The 23,376-nt window shown below is 38.9% G+C and overlaps 1 protein-coding gene across 1 annotated transcript in view; it reads right to left on the bottom strand.

Annotated features, from left to right (window-relative positions):
• The window catches only part of KCNK2 (potassium two pore domain channel subfamily K member 2), a 183,577-nt gene that overhangs the window by 53,830 nt on the left and 106,371 nt on the right, over positions 1–23,376 (bottom strand). The window contains exons 5-6 of the mRNA XM_080408486.1: positions 22,862–23,172; positions 9,413–9,530 (exon numbers count right to left, since the gene is read on the bottom strand). Of these exons, the coding sequence (XP_080264612.1) occupies positions 9,413–9,530; positions 22,862–23,172 (429 nt within the window). The remainder of the gene's footprint in view (positions 1–9,412; positions 9,531–22,861; positions 23,173–23,376) is intronic.

Raw genomic sequence — 23,376 nt, 5'->3', positions numbered from 1 at the left:
CCTTTTTACCATCTATCTTACTATTAACTTGTAAGTAACGTGTGTCTTTTGTAAATGTCTGCTCCTCCCAAATGAAAAACTGAAGTCATCAGAATATAACTTTTGTACTCAATGATCACAACTTGCATTAGCAGTTCACATCAATTTTTATCACTTCTTATCTTCTTTAACTTAAGCACTGCATACACAGATTATACATATATATTACTGTAGAAACAAACTTGGGCTCCTGAAAAATATGGATTTCTAACCACACTGAGATGTGGGCTAGAACTTTGCTTGCAGTCATACCAGCTGAGGAAGCTCTTGCAAAAAGGATTACACCACAGGGTGAGATTTTTCCAAAGCATCAGACAATTCAATAGAGAAAAAAAGCACTGAAAAATGTTAATGGATTTTGTTAATTTCCCCTTTGCCTGTACTTCTACCCAGCTTCCCTTTTGGTTTTCATTTTTTTAAATGGAACTAAGCTGCTGGCAATAATGCGAAATCCATAAAATATAGACAGCTCTCAATGTATAAGAAAGAAACACTTCTATAAAATGCTAATGGATATTCTCCTGCACTGTAGTGATAATTTAATGCTATTTTAATCCATAATGCTGGTGGCACAACACACCAGATTTTATACCACTAGAAGTTCACGTCAAGAAATCTTTAAACCATTCCAGGCTATCAGTCTAAATTCCTTTGGGGGGGTGGGGGGGGTGGCGCGTGAATAATGTGTAGTTATCATTCAATGAAATATCAATGAAATTGAATCCATCAGCTTTTTAATCCTGGTTGTCAGGGATTGTGAAATGCAGTTTACATACAAACATTTGAGTGAATAGGGGGCACAGAGTCTATCCTAGACAACTGACCCTTTTCTTCTGCAGATCCTAGATCTCCAATTCAGTACACCACCCGAATATCAAGGCACAGCTGTTCCATGTGAACACTAGCTCCTGCCCTGCTCCAACCAGTCAGAGTACCAAGGGGCATTCCTGGGACTTGTGAGCAGATAGATATACCGGTGAGGTTTAAATCAAGCAAAACCTCAATACAACACAAGCAATCATCTTCAGATCTTAGTTTCTAAGAAGAAAACCCACTTCATCCTATGTTCAGGTCAACGTGATAGAGAGGGACTTACATTAAGCAGGTTCTTACCTGGTATGAAACAATATGCTGTTTGGCCAGATCTGAAAAACTGCTCAGCAAGGTATCTTCAAGTCTTCAGAACCCAGAACTTTTGCTAAAGGCACCTAAAAAGTACTTTACTTTCCATGGTGATCTGTAGGCAAGACCTCCAGCTGAGACAGTCAGCTTCAAAGGAGGTTACAACCCCACTCTTACATTGTTAGTCTCAAAAAAAAAAAAAAAAAAAAAAAAAAAAAAGCTCAACTGAACAGTAAGTGCAAACACCTGTGACTAAAGCAGCACGTAAAGGTAAACAGCTCCACATGGTCAAAGGGGAACTTGACACCAGATCATACTGATTGATATACACACTACATACAGGTGCTTTTATTTTGACCTCTAAACCCTACATAGTAACTCCAATTTTGTTACTACTTGTTTAGTAGAAACAAAGCACAAACTATTCACTTTTTTCTGTGTTTCCAAAATCCCATCCCTCTATTTGCTTATAGGATTAGAGGTTCTCACAGTTGGTTGCACCACTCCTGATGCAATTATGAAAATAAACAAAAAGGGAAGCAGGAAATAATTTCATTCATTCCAGCATTCTGCAAACAGCATATCCATATTCAGCAATCCTTCCTGGCAGCCCTTCCTTTATTGATAACAACAAGCTTTTGTAACCTGGACATTAAAATGGACATGATTGGGAGGCTCAGAAACCCTACATTGATCAGCTGGGGATGAGAAATCTGAATAAAGAAAACAAAATCCAGTTCCATTAGCCCACTAGCATTAACAGAGTACGCTGAGAAAATTTCAGTGCTTATTTATAGTGCAAATCTGGGACTGTGTCACAACTGACAAATTGACATTTTCACTCCGCAGCAAAACCTCAGCAGAAGTGCATTAAGCACGGTCTGTTGTTTAGGAAATTACAGAAGGCACAAAAGAGTGATGGAAAGCTGCATACCTGGCAATTTGTTTTAACACAACTTTTTGCTGGTTTTGAGGAAAAGGAGGATTAAAAGGTCAGACCGTGAAGGACATCAAACTGCAAAAATGACATGTCCTCCTCCTTGCTTTGCGAGATCAAACAATAAATACGCACCACACCAAAATAAAACCATCAGTGCTGCCTAGCAGGAGGTTTATCAATGAAATTAAAAAGGCTTTTTTGACAAAACCAGTTCTTAATGAAATCACATCCATGTTGAAAAACATCCCAGGTGGATGGAAAAAATATTCCAGAATATAAAGATATTTGGAAACTCAGTGTTACAAGAAAAGTAGTTCACAGCGTTCTGAATCAGGATTAAATGACTAAAAATGTGTGAAATAAGATCAGTGCAAAAAAGATATGAAAAGTGATATGAAATGTCACTGATGCCACCACCATCCCTAAAGAGAAAGTATCCCTTTGTACCATCCATTGCCAAGTTTCTTGTCCAGAATTCAGAATTTATCTGGTCAACAAAAACTCCCTTGTACATCCACGCTACTAAGAGGCTACAACACCCTAAGCTTTTCTAATATAGCTAATAATTTAAAGTAACAATATCACCAGCAATAGCAGATCCTTTTTGTTATTAATATGGCCCACAGAACATGCAAGTGCTTGCAGTTTACCATATACCTGCACATCAGATATCTGTGTATCAAAATGGGGCTGGTAGAAAAAATATCACTTCTCTGTCTGTGTAATTAAAGCTGTGTATCATCCTGTAGACTTGCACTTCTTCAATTTCAGAGCTAACCTTAGTGTTGTTGAGTATTCTGGCATGGGCAGGGAAAAAGTGGTCCTCTCCTCTTAGTCTCAGTAGTTTTGGTCAGCAAGGCTCAATATCTTTTCTCTGATTTGCTCATTCAATTTAGTTCAAAGTTTTCTAATATGCAAGCCTTCAATAGCTCTAACTGAGCTCTTCATATAGGATCATTTCCTTTCAGCCCTTCACCATGGTCCTTCCTCCACCACTGTTCCAGGTTTCCTAGCTTCCAGCAGTCTTATTCTAATTATTACTTCTGAATTTTCGACAGTCCAACCGTTATTTTCTCAGCAATCAAGTCAGATAAGCCCTCTTTCTCATTGCCTGAACAAATGCAGGAGAAAATTGAGGGCATAGTGGTAATATACTCTCTACTCACTGTTCCTGGGAGAAATAATTACAGAGGAAATCTCGTTTAGTTGCTACTGTCCTGGGAGAGACCATGCTCTGTTCAGAGGAAGTATTTGGAGAATGTTGTTGCCAAATCCTAACAGGTCTTTCCAGAGCACAAGTAAACCACTATTTGTCAACAGCCAGTAACCGGGTCAAATTCAGTCACTTTTTCACAGAAGCAACAAAAGAAGCAAAGGAGATAAATTAGAATGGAACAAATAAGTGACTAAGAAGCTGTTTTAGCTCTAATATCATCTATTAAGAACAACAGCATAGGGATGGGAAGGTAAGCACAGCGCTAACCTAGAGGAAAGACTGAACTCTGAAGAGATCTCAGGGCCATTATTTTTTTTAAACAAGAGTTCTTTCTGTTGACAATTTATCAGGTAAGATATACATGTTTAACACGCTTTGAGAGTTGACATGAAATCACAGTAAGACAGCAGGAGTTTTCAGTGGAGTCCTCGGCAGAGTAAGAGATGGAAGGAGCATTTCCACTTCATTCCCTAGTGACCTCTTCAGCATGTCTCTCACTACGCCATTTTCACAGACCATAAACCTTAACCACTTTTTTTCTCCATTGCTCTGCAGCTGGTCTTATCAACCGTTTATACTCAGCTTTGTCAGACACACACCCCTGCTAGAAGCGGTATGAAATCTGGAGACATGCATCCAGGCTGTTCGTGGAGGACAAGAGCCACGACTTTGCCTTAACGAAGCTTTACCTGTTGCTTTGGAAATGGAACCAAAGGACATTACCTTCAAGTTGAGGAGCCTTAAAAAAACCAGGTCCTCTGAAGCCATATACTCCAATGCCCACCCCACCATGTAGTCAAGTTCATCTAAATCATAGTCCCAACTGCAGTTTTGAATAGTGGTGTGATGGAGAAAATCACATATCAGAATATTTTTCAGGCGAATGTATTTGGTGTTTCTTAATTTTAGGAGCTTTTCACCAACCCCCTCCTCAATCACCTCAGCATTTGCACTTTACTCTCTTTTGCTTGCTTCTTCTAGCTTCCCTTTCAAATACATAAACAGAAATCCCAGCATTTATATTCTGATAAGCAAATTGGAGTAATCTTTTCAAATGAAATTTTTAGGCTGTTCCTTGATAGCTCTGTTTCTTACTTGGTGGAACAAACAAACAAAAAAACAAAACTAGTCTAACCTAAGTATGTGATGCTTCTTACTTTTACAAACTAAGGGAAGACATTTTTCAGCATCACTTGCAATGTTTTATCTTTATGATTATCTGATGTAATAGGTAACACATTTGATTATCAACAAGGTTTTTCTTTTTATAACATCAAACATATTTTAGTTATTTTATTTATCAACACTTTATTCTGTTACTTTGTATTTCAAAAATGCAGTGAAATGGTGCCAGAAGGGACAGACCTAACAGCAAGATCAATATTATCAATAAGCAATGTAATAAGACTCTTTAAAATACGCTGCCTTCACAAGAAAATCTTGCGTACTGGCAGTGGGAAGATGGCAGAAAGAAATACTCCTTAGAGTGAAATTGCATTTGAAGCTACATAACTAATAAATCAAGTTCAGATTTCTAGTCAAAAATATTAATCTTTTTTTCAGAATCTTAGCTGCTTGCTATTCACAACTGTCTACCAAAACATAAATATTTACAATTGTTTTCTTTTTCTTTTTTTAAAAAAGATTCATGTTCCTTTACACCCTTTAATAATGGTTGCTAGGCTTCCGAACCCAAAAAGCATAACCGTCCTACCATAGCTAGCTCCATGAAGCTAAGTGAAACACTTTAGTCATGACTGAACTTCTCAAGAGGTTTCCAGTGTGTATGAGAAGTTTGGGTTCAAAAATCAAGTGCTTGTGAAAAAAAGTGGGAAAATACCAAAAGACATGATGTGTCCTTCCTCTTCTGATTTGCAGACGCAGTTATTAGCAGCTATTGGATTTGGACCTCGATATGGCTGCAAAGTATCCTCGAGTGCTAAGGTATTACTGGAGCCCTATGAGTTCACCCCCATGTAGACATGGCTGTTTGAAAGGATGCTCTCTGCCAAGCCACAGCTACCAGTGAGGTTGCTGGCACTCCCAGCGTGCTCAATGGCTGCTGTTCCATCTTCCAGGAGTCTGAGTAAGTACCCTTTCCACTATATGTCTACTTGCAGTGCTTGAAGAAGTCATCGTAGACTGGCTGGATTAACAGCAGAAATAATACAGCTGTTTTAGATGAAGATCCATAGGAGTCTGGTAGAGGTTTTCAGGACATGGTTTCTCATATTACAGTTGACACTATATTTTTTATGTGCTGAGGCAGCAGTCATTTGGGAAAACAAGTTCTAAGCTCAAGGCCTTGGCATGTCCACTTTGTTTTTTTCATTTTTCTAGATACGGGTCTCAAGTTGCAGTAGGAGAGGTGTCCTTTTCTACCCTGCTATAAACTTTCTCAGGCCCTAAAATATAACTTGTTGGGGGGGGGGAAGCGGGGTGTGCACAGGTTGTGTCTGTATCCCCCTTTCTGAGTTAAGCTACCTATTGAAGGGAATGATCTAGAAGATAAAAAAACATGAACAGCCCCAACAATGAGTTCTCAGAATAAAAAGAGGTGACATAAAGATTATTTTCCCCTCCTCTCAGCACTATCTCCAGCTTTATAACTGAGTTACCATTTTTTCTTGCTTTTCTTCTCAACCTTCTTTTTCCTTTCCTTTGGGCATGTGGTCTTAGAATAGGACTGACTGGATAATGACATTTTCAGGTAGAAAAAAGAGTATCTTTTGTGCTTTGCAGCATGCACAGTATCCCAGGGAACAGCACAACAATATTTTTCACAGAAATTTCAGCATTCCTGTTTCCCTTTGTAACCCTTTTCCCTCTTAGGGACTGTCTGAAACTGTTTCATACACACAGAGTAATCATGTAGTTTCACGTATCTTTGTTGAGATGAGGCGTATTTGTTCTAGAAATATACCCACAAGCAAGAACACCTAACTAAGCAAGCCAAACCTATAACCAGTGAGGGCCCTTCCTGAGACAAGTTTTATGCTGTTGCACAGTAGTAAATGCAAAATTCAAACCAACCTACTCAGACTTGGGGGGAAAAAAAAGCTACAAAGAATCTTTCCTGAATAAAGTATTGTGAAATTGTTTGACCCTGACCTTTCAACTAAATCCACTTCTTAGGAAAGATCTAGTAGCACTATGATAGATGTATTCTATTCAAACTGCGTTTATTAAATTTATAATATGCACTGTAACATTCATCGGATAACATGAAGGATTATAAGAGAATTAAAAAAAGGTTAAATATCAAGCCATGCTTTCTCTAGTGTTACCTCTGCTTTTGGGAGCTGGCTTTGAAACTCAGTAGATACACGTCACTGTCACAGCGCCTTTCAGCAGCCTACAGGGGACCCAGAAGAGCAAGAAACTACAGAGGGTTCTGGACTGGTGCCAACAGCCACCAAACTACACAGTCAAAATCTTTCACTTCAGTGTTCATCACTACTGTGATACAGTAATAACAGTAACTGTAAAACAACAACCTAGTGCTTAGGCAAATGCTAAAGGCTTTATTTATTACCTCCTCTCCCTAGGAATCAAATATTTGTGGGATGCAAGCACCACTGTCAATAAAGAAGGGGTTGACTTTCATTAGAGAAAGGTTTGGGAAATGCTGTCCGTAAACAGATGATTGGTTCCATTTGAATTTCTTAGATTCTGAGATATCACAAGGAGGAGTGTGGGCTAAATGATAAAATTATAGTAATACGAGGTTTGGAAAGCTAGAGAATCTGCTGCAACACTGGAAAGCTATCATTTTCTCAAATGGTAGTAGTCCTTTATTCTTCTATTCAAGTACTTCTTAAGATACACAGTCTAAAGGACATGATACTTACCAATTTTATTCATATTTATAAAATTCCTTTTACAAATTATTTCTGTAAAGTTGTTTTATGAATTTATAAGATCCTGTCTTTGTCCACAGAAAGTACCTTTAGTGTTTGGCTGAAACCTATGGCAGCTCTCTGGAGATGCTCATAAACCACATTTTTACCCTCTTTGCAAAATTAAAATACCAAGTTATATGATAACCATATGCCCTCTAACTGGAAGGAACGCCTTCGTTTTCAAAAGGTTACTCATACATGAAAAGACACTGTTCGAACACAAAATCACCTGATGGCACATAATAAAATAAAGAATAAAGGAAAGCACACCCAACTGTTATGCTTGTCACCATTTTCCTGGGAAAGTCACAATTCCAAGGGCTTTTCATGACACCTCCACCTGCTGTCACACCGCAAGCGCTGTGAACCACCAGGAAGATGGTTCAGGGCAGTAAGGCAATGCCAACCACGCTACAGCTTTCACGTAAGCGTGCTGTCCTCAGGTGTCCTCAGGTCCTAAGAAACAAAGCTCAGACTGGGACCGTCCTGTCAAAAAGGCTCTCTGATGAAAAACAGTTACTCCAAAGCCAAAATATTTTATGGAAGACTTTTTTCCCCCAGATTTTCTCAGTTTGCTACTACAAAACCTGAAAGAAACATTTACAGTTGCCTAGTTTGACCTGATTCTGACTACTCTGGTTTGCGGAAATGACCTGAAATACTAATTTTCAAATGTATTTCCTATTGGGTTATCTTGCCTCTTGGGGACAGTGGGTCAGAGGCCTGGGTGCCTTTGCAGATCCCCCGCTCTCCTCTAAGCAGGACTCAGTAGAATCAGGTCAGGAAATTAAATCAGGAAACATTTTGATTTAGAAAAACCTTAGTTTTACTTGGAAATAAAATGGTGAAACAAAATGTTCCACTGCTTTAAAATAATCGTTGAATCATTTAATTCCTTGAAAACTTTCCAGATGTGAACTTTTATCCTTATTGGAAACTGAGACAAATATTAAGCACTTTCTACAGGACCATGGATACTTACAACATAAAGCTTCACAATGTCGGAAGAGAGTAACATAAAACTGATCGTAAAGCTATCCTCTCAAGGTTATCGCTTTTTTTGGTTATAATCTGTTAAAATTACATTTTCAATACTTGGAGTTTTGATTACCTTGTGGACCTACTACTATAAAATCAGTAAGCTCAAGGACGTAACAGTTTCATTCTTTGTTTTCACTAAACCTGTGTCTTTCTGTCACTCCAGATGTGGAAAAATATTACACATAGACACAATATTTACACATATATATAGGCACATATACACTTAAACACACAAAAAATATAGTACTTATGCACATCTGCATAAAGAAAGAACAAAAGTACATACCATACTTGAAAAGAACATCCTCTTCCACCACAATATGCATATAAATATTATGTAGAGGTAATTATTGTAACACTACAGTTCCTTATACATTGCTAGGTCTTAAATTTTTCTCATTGGGTTTCTTCAAATTTCTACCCACCTTCATGGACAGCCCTTCTGTGACCTGTGAGCTACACTACATCGTTGAACTGTATACCATGTCCACTATATTGTAGTCAAAGAGAAGAAACTGAAAGATCAAATGCTGCTCCTACTCACAACTGCTCAGAGGGACAGTGGCTCCTAAATGCAGAAAAGATCCAGAAAACTCCCTGAGCTTGTGAGCAGAGATAAATCACCCTACAGCATTGGACTTGGAGTGCAACAGAATCCTCAAAGTAAGCGTTTGAATGTAAATCTGCCTATCAATACCACAGTAAGATGAACTGAATCTTTACCATTTTCTCATCTCTTTCATAATTTAGAGAAAACAAAAATATAGAATGGGATTATACAGACTTGAAATTCCATACATCTCAGCTAAGGTTTAATGCACTTGAAATCATGCCCTATTTAACACTTGTGATTACACAGTTGACCAAATTCCGCTCCCCCCCCCCTCCCCGCCCCAGCCCCAAAAATGTTTCCACAACCTCTTCTAGTCACTTCACAGAAATATACAGCAACATTTTTCTCCTACGGAAGAATCATTTACTCAGCTAGGGCTCCATACAGACAGCTATCATTTCTGCCCCTGCAACTAAAAATAACTCTCTACTTTAAACCAGCAGATGTGGAAGATTTACCATTGACAAATACATGCACACACTGGAAATCAAAAGAGTTTCAGTCCATTGACTATAAAAAGATAATAAGCTGTGTCCTACCTATGGTGGTAATAACAGTGCCAGCAAAGAAGAAGGAACTTCCCAAGTCCCAGTGACTGATCTGAGTAGATGTGTTTCCTAAAGGTATGATTCCTGCATTTATTGCTGCCACTACTTGCTGCAAGTTTAAAAAGATTTTTGTCAATATTCATGAAACAATGATATTAATATACATTACACAGTAAACTGATTAAATCACTTATTTAATCCAAGCAATAAACCAGGAAAGGATCAGTGTTGTTCTGCTCAAGTTTTATCATTCAGTCAGGCTACACTTTGATCTTCAGCACACAGCCCAAGCACTTCAGCACGCAGCAGAGCTGGAAACTCCAGACCATTAAGGAGAATGCAAAATCCACAATGTCAGTAACAGCATCACCTTAGCTAGAGGGCAAACACAATTATTTTTACTGTTGCAACTGCTTGGTGAAGAAAAATATGCATTAGACAGAGATTTACAATAAGAGTTTCCCAAAATATTCCCCTGTGGAGTTAGGCAAGCAAATGTACTTAAAACACAGTCATTTTAAAACTCCAAGCAAAAATGCCCATGCATTGTTTTGGATCAAATTAACTCAAATTAGTTAAAACACTTTTGTAGAACAGAAAATTCAATAATTAAAGATTAACAATTACATTTATGGTTATAAAACTTTCACTATATTAATAAAAATATCAGTCAAATATCAAACACGTAACTTTAAGTTTATACACCTATATACTCCATAAATGTCATTGTTGAAAAATTCAGTTCCAGCAGCTGAAATGAACAAGCTTGCCACTACTGACATAGTCTCAAGAAATATGAAACATGTCCTGTTTCAGCAGGTCACCTACTGTAAATTTTTATCAGAAAAAGTATTCCTATTTAGTTATATCTCTATTGCAGACACATACTAGTATTTGAGTTAAAGAGTACACATCAAGGAAAAGTATTTTTAAATTTGCAATAAATATTTTAAGGAATGTCAGTTATTATTTCATTCTGAAAGTTTAAAATAGGACTTATTTCGTAATCATGACTCTTATAATAATAAACAGGGTTTAACAAAAGAACAGAGGAAGCAATACAGCAAAGCCAAAACGAGCATTTCAACTAACTAATAGTTTCTGCTTGGCAAGTTGTCCACAAGGATTATGCATATGAAGATATTCAGCAATAGGTTTTCCGCACAGGCAGTCTGTTGCAGCGTTGTACAGTAGCAATAATTTTGTCAACCTCAAAATACATTGCTAATTTGCAAAGCAAAACATTTCTGTTTCTAAGCAGTGCCCATTGAAGTCAGTTGATCTGGACAGAAATGACAAAATTCCAACGCTGGATTAACCAGGCCATTGATCTTTGAGACGGGATCTCAGCTTAAATCCACCATTTCTAGTTTGCCATTTTCAAAGCTCAGATGCACAAAGTAGCCATTTTAAAGTCCACAGCTGCATCTCCGCAGCCAGTGGGACCTTGCTGCCGCACCTAAGCCATCTGCAACACCCAGGGTGGCCAACAAAAAGCCAGCTGAGGTATCTTTACACAGACTTTACAGGTTTATCTTCTATACATTCAACTGTTTTCACTTCAAGTTTTTTTTAAAGACCAGAAAGGCAGACATCAAACATGGAATTTTCAATCCTACTGAGAAAGGAGAAAGGATGGGGAAAAGGAAGGGGATAATTTTCCATTGGGTTGGAAGAATAAATCTATGTTGGTACATCAGGTACAACTTGGCAAAAGCAAATACAGCAGCACTGATACTGACAGGTGTTTACATTAGTGTAGAAGGGACACATCAGGCTAAGCAGCATGTAAAAACCATCCCTTGTATTGATTTTATAATTTACACAATACAGATATTCCTCTGACTTATAAACCCCAGTGTGCTGCATTATAAAGCCTACTGAATACATTTTGAGTACAGTTTCATTTCAGTGGACTAAGAAATTTCATCACAAGTCCTTGTACCTGCAAATGGGAACACGTTCTCCAGTGAGGACATCATTTGGTAAAGCACTGGATCGATGCAATTTTATGGGACCATTCATGTTTTATTACAGTTTATTGTACTGGATGAACGCACTACTCTGAGCAACACACCTGTTTAGGCAGTCTAGCAAGACCACATTTTATAGAGATCCAGATGTAAAATGTTTTCAGAGCTTTATATCATTACCACACATTTTTGAAGCCATACTACCTCAACGGCTTTTACACGAAAGGTGTGCCAGTCGGAACTGCTCAAAGGTCCGTTACAGCTATGCATTCCCTAGCTGCAGTACGCTGCACCTACAGACCTCCAGGAAAAAGATACAACCTAACCCAAAACTGCTTTTTTGGGTCAGACCTAACAAAACACAACAATTAGCCACTAGTATTGCATCTCTCATGTTAGCCGATCAGCTAATAATCGGGGTGAGAAGGCAAGTGATGCTTCCTCTTCATACACCCTCTTAAGCTCTAACTAAGCACAGTTTTAGGGAGTTTGTGAGTGGGGGGATGCATCTGCATCATGGTGTTTAGATTGGTTTGGGTGGATCGTTTTACCATGAATTTATCTAACTGCTTTTGGAGCTCACTTGTATTTTGGGACCCAAGTCATCCTGTGGCAGTAAGTTCTGCAATTTACTTCTGGATCATTTAAAAAGCATTTACCTTTTGAGATTTTTATGTGCTTCAAAGTAATTTTCTAAGTTCTTGGGCTAGGAAAAACACTTGAATTGCCATGTCTTATTTGTCTCCTTCAAGAAATTAATGACCTTACAGACACATCAGCTGCCTCTTTTTTTCTGAATTAAAGACTCTTTCTTATTAAATAACGTATTTATCTGTTTAAATAGATCTGTTGAACATTGCATACAAGTAACATTCATTGCCAGTATTTATCACCGACTTCCTTTGTACATTTACTGATTTACCTTATTGATTTTTTAAAACATAGTTTTAGTCATAAAGGGCCAGATGATGCCGCCTTCATCACTGGGTTATTAAGTTTCCAAACACACAGTTATTACACTTTCTCCTGTGTTTGGGAGGAGCCACCCTTGAATGCTAACGAAGCTGCTGCATTATATTGCTTCAGTCTTCTGTAAGAGTCTTCCTTACTAACAAGGATGACAGGTAAGGTTCCTGGTTTACCGAGATCAATACTACTATCTCATAAAGTCTTTGAATGTTTTTTCGGCCTTTTCAGTTCTTTGGATCAGAGGATCTGCTTCTTTGTTTGGTCACTGCCTGTGAGCAGATCCTCATCTAAGACTATTGCCAAGCATAATTTTAAAAAATAATATACAGCATAACTGCTAACATATGTACATTGCAGGGCACTAATTACAGGGTAGCATCTTCTTTCTAACTACATCCACTGCACAAACCCACCTGGAATACTGGACATTAACATTTCCTCAGCCCAGAAAAAAAAAAACTAGGCTCATGCAGCTGGTTTCCACTAACTTCCCTGAGGACCAGGATCTCACCCTCAGTGTTCAAACAGCATGCTATTCACTGTCAGTGCTGCTAGATTCAGTTTGCTCTGCCACTTTATTCTTGGTCCTCAGCCTTTTTTCTTGACTGATGCCTTACTACTAGAGCAAACACAACCGCTTCATTTGTCACGTTTGGCATGTGATTCTTTCCTTCCTTCATAACTTCGTTCTGTCACCTGAGCCCTTCAGCTTATCTTAACTCACTAGTAACTCTGTGTATTTTGAGTCTCGAAACGGAATCGTGAAAACTCTACATAATCTGTACATTTATCATATGTTGCAGCCTGTTAACACTTTGTGTGATCTTAACATGGGAATTTTTTTACTTTTAAAAAATTACTTTACAGTATTAAACTTAACTGACTGCCTCAGTAGCAAATTTTCTATTTTTCTTATTTTCATTCCATATGCAATCTAAATTCTTACTTAAAAATCAGTTTTACTTCAGCACTACAGAACCAGTCAGCATTAGAATGGAAATGTGGACAGTTTCAATTCTTAAAATATGTAGGCTTTTTCACCTGCCTTACCTTCTTCCAAAGCCTTTGTCTCATATTTTGTTCACATGAGATGTCTGAGGACTGAGCAGAGGGGGGGGTCACCCAGCACATGGCATGCAATCAAGGCCTCTGTGTGCAGTGGTTTTAAGAACAGTATTGTATGGTTACAGTAAAAGTAACAGGGGTTTATTAATTGTCTTTCTAATGGTAAATTTTTGGGCTTCTTTTGATAGTAAAGAGAACTGAGATATTTTTTTAAAAATATTTAAAATTATTATATATGTTTTATATAATAAATATATATTATTTTATTTCAAAATTTTAGTAACAGAATTCCCATTTTTTAAGTTACATGGATTCTGAGGCTAGCTCTGTACTGTAACTTAGGATAGGCATGAGTTGTGTTGGAGTACAAGTCCTAACGTGTACTACATCCAAACCACCCGGCTTTGCACCCATATTCAGGAACAAGCTTTAGCAGAGAGCATCAGAGGACAGAGGCAGGGACACCTGAGCCCAGAGTGGATAGGCCAGGCATGACCTGCCCTATTTTCAATAACAGGACCGAGGTCCAAAAACACGTAAGCATTGCATTCACACTGTACCTTTTTGCTTGAAATCAGTACACTGGGAAAAGGAGAGTGACAATATAAAATGTCATTTTAATTTCATCAGCTTTTCATTTCCTATATAACTTAGAAATGCTTTCTGGTAAAAAAAATTTGCATGGTTTTGTAGTATCATATCCCTGCATTCACACATATATCTGTCCAAAGAGGCCACGCTGAGATACCCCCGCAGATTAAGACACAGAATTTGGTGACTTTTTTCTGTCAAAAGAAGAGATAAAACAAACAGTCATTTTGCAAAACCAGAATTCTCCTAGGTCAGGGATTTCAACCTTTGGTCCTCCGACCTTGCAAGGAGCCAATGGAGATGGCTGACAAAAGCAAGCCTGTTGGCCACAGAGCTACCTCCACTAAGCAGGGGTCCACAGGGCCACTGGAGGAACACGAGAGGTTATAAACTGAGAAGGTCAGCCCCTGGTAGGCAGCCGCTGACTCATAGAGATCAGGCGGAAACAAGCCTGTGTCAAACCAGTCACCCTAATGCTTATCTCCTTGTTCCACACCAGGCTCCGAATACATGTTTTTGTACCATCTTCCAGTCGCTTCATTTTTATGAAATGATGTAGCACAACACTTCGTTACTCTCAGCTTTTCTATCTGAAGATTGAAATAGAAGCACCTCAAATTATGCTTCTGACAAAACACAGAGTGTGCAGCCGTTCATTACCCAGCTTGTCAGGAGTTAGCTTGTACTTCCTAGCAGTCACTTAACAAGTGATGTCAAACAGTCCAATGTGCCTCAAAGTTTCTGGAAATTCATTTCTCAGCCTGGATTTCTTCCTTCACTGTCCTGCTGCCATGCGACAAGAGCACTCTTTTGCTCTCCAGTATAAGGATAAGTCTCATATGGCCCACCTACTGCACTATTGCTGCGTTTTTATTTCAGCTTTGATTTACAGAGAATGGAAATCCTAGTTCTTTATTCAGAGGCACACTAGGACTCTTTTAACACTTTGCAAACAACTCCCCAGCCTCCAGAAGCACATGCTTTTGAGCCTTGCTGTTGAAAGAGGTTGCAATGATGTTTGTATTATAATTCTGTGATTCCACCTTTTTCTTTTTAGTTTGTCTAATATATGACTATAACCTGCACTGTTCAACACGTTGAAGAATTGAAGAACACTTTTCACACTATGTTCACAATCTACTTGAACTAAAATAATGTAGAAACATATTGAAATACATTTCTATTTCCAAACATGCATTACAAACAGACTACGTATATAAATTTTGTGTGTGTATATATATATATATATGCATGTATACATACACATTCAGGGAAGAGGGCCTTTCTTTGCTTGAGATTAAAGAGGGGAACAATTATGCAGACAGCTGCTCAGCAGAAGCGACTTTCTAATGGGTCATATCTGCCACCCTTTCTAAGAGAAATGCTGTCATTTAGAGGCATACAAGCTAGCTAGGTTGTAGGCCCTATAAACTGCTCATCTGAAGTAAAGGTATCCTTTAAAAGCCCAAACACCAGAAACAGCAAATATAGTTAGAAAGCAACCTGCTTGAACAAAGAAGTGACAAGGGCAGTTAGAATTTGTTCACTGTTCTCCAAAAAATCTGTATTGTTCCTATGCTCATGAAGGATAAAGACTGTGCTTAAAAGTCCTGTTGGTTTAACCACCAGGTAGAAAATAACGACAGAAAAGGGAGCTGCCCTGTCACGGGATGGAACGCTCCCAGGCAGCAGAAAGTCTGGCAAAATATTCCCTCCCTCCAGGAGCGAGGTGCAGAGCCAGAAGGGAGATGGCTGTAAGGGGACAGTGGGAACCGGAGCAACCCTCAGCGAGGAGCGCACCCAACCCAGGGGCTCCTGCAGCCCGTCTGGACTCAGCCACAGCCGGTGGGTACCCGTGTGCAGGACAGGTGCGGGAGGGTGATGATCAGAGGTCTTTCACAGAGATCTTTTATGTAATAAATATTCCTCTGATCTGTGGGTACGGGTAGAATTTGGGGGATTTTACTGTGGAAGGAGACAATAGCTTCTGAACATCTATTTCTGGCAAGAGCGAAGCAGAAAGGCAATGCTGCAGTGAATGCCAGACTTACAGACCCAGTGGCACTGCAACAGGACCTTACCCTGCCAGTTAGCACTACCTGTACACTTAAGAACACTTAAGCTCTAGCGCTTTCATGGGCAGACACCTTACTAATATGCATTACATATGCACAGGGTAACAACACAAACTACAGTTCCTGCACTTCATGTTTTAACTACTTTAAAAGTAATTTGTTTCACGTTGCTTTGAAAACACCATCTACAGGCAGCTCTGCTACTGGTATTTGCAATTTGTGATATGCTTCACATCTGAAATGCAGGCAGTACATTAAAAAAACGATGCAACGGTATTTTGGATCCCCAGATAAATAAATAAAATGCTGCAGCAACAACTTCTTTTATGCTGGTCTATCAATCTTTTCAAGGCTTTAAGGTTTACGAAGCATAAACACCTGCTGCTTCCAGGTTAGGATCCAGATATGGGATGGTTCCTGCTTCCTTTTGGAGAGGCCGGAAGGAATTGCAAAAGGGAAAGACTAAGAATATTTAGGGCTTAAACTGGTACATTAAAACTCCCTCAAAAAGTTCCTGCTTAAAAGTACCTGTAAGCTACAGCTCACAGAACTGAGAATGTCTATAAATGTTGTGATTCAAAGAATGAATAAAATTTGATTCAGGCTTAATAGGCTTAGCTAATAAATTTTAAATTTGTCTAAATGAATTTCAGATTTGTCTGAAAACAATATTTGCATCTCTGTGATTTATTATGTCAAAAAATGGTACAGCAAGCTTAAATATGTTCTAGTCTCTGGAAGAGAAAGAAGGAATTATGCTTCTTTATTTTAACAGTTTTCTACATAATCAGGAAGGTTACAGCTCAAGGAGCTTATCTGGCTGAAATAAAACAACATATTCCTGAGGGTGTAGAAAAATTAGTTTCTTGGGGTTACAATGCAAGTTGTGAAAAACCCTGTGAAAAAGACACTAAATTAGCTACTGGTGGAGGTGCAACTTAATGCAGCTAGCTACCTTGAACTATGAAAATGAAGCCACAGAAAGCACATTTTAAAGTAAAATATTTTTACAAGAAATTAATCACGTAAGAAGCCATGATGATATTTTGGTGATGCCAGTTTGATGACAGAAACACTGCTCCCATGTCATTCATAACTGTGTCAGGCTTCCCTCAAGAGAGAGAAAGAAAAAACCACATTTTTCCTCAAGGGAGGAAAAAATAAAACACATTTTGGTCTCATTCACAGTCTAAGAGATGAATGGAAGGAAAAGGGAGAATGCAGCTGACACAAATGTAAGATGAAAACAGGCATGGGACATGACTGTGGACCCCAGCACGGTCATGTTAACCACAAGCCCACACAGAACCCAAGGAGATCAGCTCATGGGATCAAGGTCAATTCAGCTAATCCTGGTGGTTCATTAATTCTTTTTTTCTTTTTTTTTTTTTTTTTTTAAATGCAAGCACATTTTTGTGGGCATCTAGTTTTCAGAAGAAGCCACATACCCTGAAAGGGGCTGGACTTAAAACTCTACAAGAGTCCTTTATTGCTGAGACAGCTTGGTGCAGCATCCTGAAAACTTGTTCAAATTTCAAAATAAAGGCTTTATAAGACAAAAATTACCACAAACAGCACTTGGAACACATTAAAAGATTGTGCTATTTAATGTGATATTATTTTCTCCACTTGTTGGGGTTTTCAGAATAAACATATTTGAAGGATGTTTCTGCTAAAGGAAACAGAAATGTGATATGTTCTGTTATTAACTTAAGTTTCAGTGTATCTTTACTTGAAAACTATTAAGTTTCAGAAAAAAATTACTAAGATAAATAAAATAATTCACACCAGCTTTCTGGGACACTATATATTTAAAATAATATAACTGAAATTTCTCTTATTTTAAATTTTTGTATGCAAAAAATATAATTTTTGGTATGCAAAAATAATACATTAAACAACTTAACGCTTGGGAATTAAAAGGAATTTTTTTTCCATTTCAGTTTACAAAGGTCAACACTAAAATAACTGCGGAGCAATACATAATTAGCTGATATTTACATAAAAAGCTCTTTTTTTAAATCAGCTTTCTCATTGGCAGGGGGACAAATACTTGTCTCTCATTGCCAAGACATCCCATACTGGTCACATCCTTACCTCCTAGGAACAATAAGACTTCTGGGCAGGGGGAAAGCAAATTCATTGTTATTTCATACACCTCATTCTCTTTATAGGAGGATCCCCTGTAGAGGGAATGAGGTGTATGAATAATGACAGCTTTACAAAGTTGTCGGATATCATAGTCAGTCAGGCTCACCTGTCCCCAGAGACAAACTCTTAAGCCCAGGAGATGTCTAGAAAGCATATGCACTCACTTCATGGCTGCGCAGCACTGCAGGAGGGCATGCGTGCAACCTGAACATCAGCAATGCGACCTTCACATTTGCTACGATGCACGGGTGCGTAAATACAGCAGAACATCTTCTAGGTACCTGGCAATACACTTTGTGCATCTGAGTTTGGAAACTGCAACATTTTTAAATGTTTAGTGGCAAGCTTGCTATAGTGAACAATCAACACTGTAAGAACTAGAACTAGATGTAAATAATTAGATACAAGCTCTCTAATTAAGAGATTTTTTCATTCTTTAATGCTTATTGTTATTTGCATACATATAGCTGGATTATTCCCAGGTTTCTATCAGCTTCTGCCAACAGAAAGCTCAGTGGTGGAGAAAAACCTGTTACAAGCGAGATGTAAAAAATCCCTAGTGTAAATGAAGATCAGGTTTATATATTTTGTCACATAAACACAAAATCCACACAGTCTGAACTACATTCACTCTTTTATTCTGTCACCTGGCAGTTACTTTGCATTGCATGGCAGGGCCAAGTTGAGAGTAGGCATGGACAGGGAAACCAAAACACCATCTGTGATGAATTGTCACGAGTTCTTTTTCCAAAAGAAGGAGTATTAGTAAAGTGTCTGGCCACAACCCTTTCAACAGCTTTATAATGTATTAGATATTACATATAACCTTCACCAAACCAATGCTTTCCCATCTGTTAACAACTAAGATCCTTTCAAGACCTTTCAACTGAAACTTCAAAAAATGAAATTTAACATCAGACCATGCACAGCTTGCTGGTCTGTTATATCCTCATTAGAGTCACCAAGGTAGTGTTTGTATATTCACAAGCTTCCCTCCTGGGATGCTTCTCTAGCTGTAGATTCAGATATACCCCCGCGGATTGCTGTGCGCTGCCCACCGCAGCACTGCTGCATACAGCATGCAGTGATCCACTTAACGTTGTTGTTAACACTGGCTTCAGGCTACAGCAAAAGAAGTTGAAATTGCCTGGAAAAAATGGGCTCTTGGGTGTACAGATATGCTCTGCATGACTTTTGTACATTTTAATTGCGGTACTAAATAGAAGTGCTCATGAAGTATCAAAAAAAAATATGTATCTGGAAGCAGGTGTCAGGGTCATACATTGCAGGTGTATTTTATTATACTGAGGCAATGAGTAACTGAAGTGGTTTAGACCGAAAGAGATCTGCAACACTGAACCATGGAAGTCAGAGATGGAGAAGGTCATGAAGACCACCTCTTCCGTCAACACACAAACAATGCTGCTGGACTGAGCTGAAAAGTTATGAGGAAAACCCAGGTCATTTTTCTTTCTAAGGCAGCTGAGGCTGCTTGGCTGACATCATCAGAGCACCCTATTTCATTAACTTTGCACATTTCCTACGCTGCAGAGCAGTTCTCCATTGCCCCATGTTTCACATGTAGAGAAAACATATAAAGTCTATAGAAGTATAATTCTCACCAAGGACAGTTAGAGAAGCCACACAATCAATGTGAAAATCCAGTTTCAGGAATTCAAAACCCAGGGAATAAAACTGTGCGTGCTGAAAAGTTGGCAGCAGTACGTACTGTTGTGCCAGGAAGGTTTCTGGTGACTGGTGAGATAAAATAAGGTTGGAGAAGACAGGAAAGGAAAACTCCCTATCCTGTGCACATTTATAGAAGCACACAAATCTGTGTTGTAATCACCTCTGTGGCAAGGGGGAAATTTCAACAAAGGTGCTGGAAACCAGATGGCCCCTGGGTGCTAGCAAACTGGATTTTCATTCCACTTGTACAATTTTTTGTAGCTGAATGTGCTCTCAAACTAGTCTCCCCGATTTGCCCACCTGACTATGCCACCGCACGTTGCACTGCCAGTTAGCAGGCTTGGGATAGTGCAGCCTGCTTCACAGTAAAGATTAAATGGCAGATCATAAGTTGTGAGGATTGAAAAAGCCTGGCGTGATAAGCACCTTGAGCGATGACTAGCATGAACCAGAGCGAAACCAGTTTCTGGATTCACAGAACACGAAGTTCAAAAGGAAAAGTTTGTAATAAATTCCATTATAGTTTGACTCAAGGTAAATACTTGATTAAAGAAGACATTACCGCCTGCAAGCTCTGTAATTTTCTTCACACACACTAATCATTCCAGCTTCCTACTACACTAGTACGTATTAATTTTCAGTTTTATAGCTTTCAGTGAATTCTTAAATATCATTTACTTTTTCCTCACACGCACTATTTATTTTTATTCAGATATCCAACGAAAACTGAAGAAACACTGCATTATACTGTAATAGCAGTCAGACATAAACCCAGAGAGACAAAATGTATTCCAGTAATTTAGCTTCTCTGACAAAGTGGTAAGTAGGGAAGAAATATGACCCCATGGTTAAGAGAGCAGCCTAGACTTGGAAAAAATGGATTTGAGACTCTTCTTTACCACTGCTTTCCTATTTTGCTTTGGGTAAGTCACTTAATTCCCAACCCTTAAACAACTTGAGGCAATTCGTTATCATTCATTCTGCGCAAAGAAAGGCACCAAAATGCACTTCTAGAACCAGGCTCCTCATGCCTCTGCTCTCCTCTTGTAAAAGGAGAATAACAGCACATTCCTACCTCCACGTTGTGATGTTCTTCTTTGCAGAGAAGCAGAAGAGAACAAGGAGAAATTGTATTTTCCATTCACCCCAACAACAAACAGAGCAAACTCTTCCCACAACTATTTTTCATCCGTGTGCTGTGGGAGGCTGTGTCACCCCACCAGGCTTCACAAGCCTGTGTCTTTCTGGTCATGCCAAGACTGCTAGCGAAGCAGGGAGCTAATGCTGACACAAGTATCTGCGCTCTGATAATTGTACTGAAACTGTCATTTATTTTGCACAGAACATCAAATGGGCATTGAATGCTGATGAAGTGTTTTTTTATTACCAATCTGTGCTTCTGGGTAGGGAATCATAAATGCTAAAATATCTAAGTACTCTAGAGAAAATTTCAGCATTTTTTGCCTTAAGGACCATCTCATACATGATGTAAGATAATATTGCTTCAAAATTTCTATTTTTATCTTCACAAGTACAGGATCTGACCTAAAAATTTCACATGGGGATATATACACTAGCTACAAGAGATTGTTTTAATCAGAATGTGCTTGTATATTTCTCTGAAAGATTATCTCACATTCTGCTGGTAGAACCTCTGAAACACAATTACACAGCATTGAAATTAGATCAGCAGCACCTCCTCAGGCATGCCCAGTCAGGACACATGCAGATAGGAACTGCCTAAAGGGCAGCGGTTTTGGAACACGTTTTAGCAACAAGGCAGGGGGGAAATCACAAAATACAAGAGGTTTTCCCAGTTTGCTTTTAAAATCCAGAAGTAGTGTGCCATAAAAATAACTCGGTATGTCAGAGCTCCGCATTTAAACCGGAAAAAAAACCAGGTGTCCACACTGATGCTCAAGGCAGACTGGTCTAGAGAGGTAAAACCAAATTCTAAACTCCCAGCCTTGTCTGCTGTCAAAAACCACCTCCAGAAGGCTTTGTGTACATGCAGCTGCACTAGCCAGGGTCTGGATGCCTGCCAGCCTCTCCTGCTCTCCCCTGTCCCATCTCAGGCTCTGCAGACGCAGACGGCCCCATGGCTGCTGTTTAATGAAGGAGTCAATCCTTGCCAACTCTTGGCTGTTCACTCCAGCCTCCCGTTTCATTGTCTTATCCCCAGAACTGACATTATTTGGCAGCCCCTTGCTGCTCCCTGCAGCGCCACTGGATATTCATAAGAACACAGGATTTGAATTGGAGGGGGCCTTTATAAGGCTCTGGATCTGGTTCTGTGCTACTGTAAATAAATAGTTACTATGACTCTGAGGCAGGTGACCTGCAAAGGTAAAGTCATGTTAGTAGGAACACAACAATGTACATCAGTTGTGAGTATGCCTTTAAGAAGTGGAGAAAATTGAGATTTAAGATCAAAACAGCAAGTCCGTAGTACTTCCCTGTACTTAAAACAGAATCAATAAAAAGAAACATACAGCTCGAAGGGAAGCTAGCTTGATACAATCACGATAAATTAGAAGTTCTTTAGGGCAATGGATAGTGTATTTTCTTCCTCAGAATTAGACATTTCAAATATTGACAGACCTAGTAAGGCACAATCAATGTATCAATTCCTTTGTGAACTATTAATTATATATATTGCTGATGAATAATCATTTAATTAGCATACTGGGATGCTTCAGTGAAAAAAGGCTGTCTACCAAATGTACTGGACCTAAAAATAGCAATAGCTTTTCAGCCATGAGGCTTTGCATGAAAATGCTATTGCTCAACTTCTGGTCTTAACACTTGTTACATTGCTCGGCCAACACAGAGCTTTGCTAGTAACGTTTTTCCCCTTTATCACAGTAATGCTGCCATACAGATTTTTTTCCTCTAAGGCACGGTGGCAAGGGTTTGGTGTGGATTACCTGTATCAGTTCATCAAGCTCTGTTGCATTCACACAGGAATGCTGAGATACAAACGTCTGCTTCTGAATCACAATGGTGGTTCTCTGGGAGGTCTCATGAGGCTGCTCCAGGGCTTTAAATACTGTTGCTCCAATTATTAAATACACGACTACCACCAGAAAAATTGTTGAGACTGTCTTCCATTTCATAACATTAATGGCCGAATCACTTTCCTCCCGTGAAGAGAGCACGGTAGGCTTGGTGGAAAATGATAATCTTGGTTTGGAGTTCTGAGTGGCCGATTTGGGATCCAGCAAGTCAGGTGCCGCCACTGGCAAAACACAAGAAGAAAGTTAATTTTCACAGTGCCACTCATTTCGTTAACTGAACTTCTTGCAAAAAGATCACACAAATCCTGTTGCTTCAAACTGGAACTCTTAAACTGTTGAATCTTTCCCTTAAATCCCGTGCACTTTACAACAAGGCTGCTGCTCTGAGCAGTATTAATCCATTTTTACAAGCATACACGCATTTG

Source organism: Falco punctatus, assembly GCF_963210335.1.
Source record: "Falco punctatus genome assembly, chromosome: 12".
Lineage (NCBI taxonomy): Eukaryota > Metazoa > Chordata > Aves > Falconiformes > Falconidae > Falco > Falco punctatus.
Note: the sequence above shows the minus strand (reverse complement) of the source record. Positions and strands in the feature narration are given on the sequence as shown.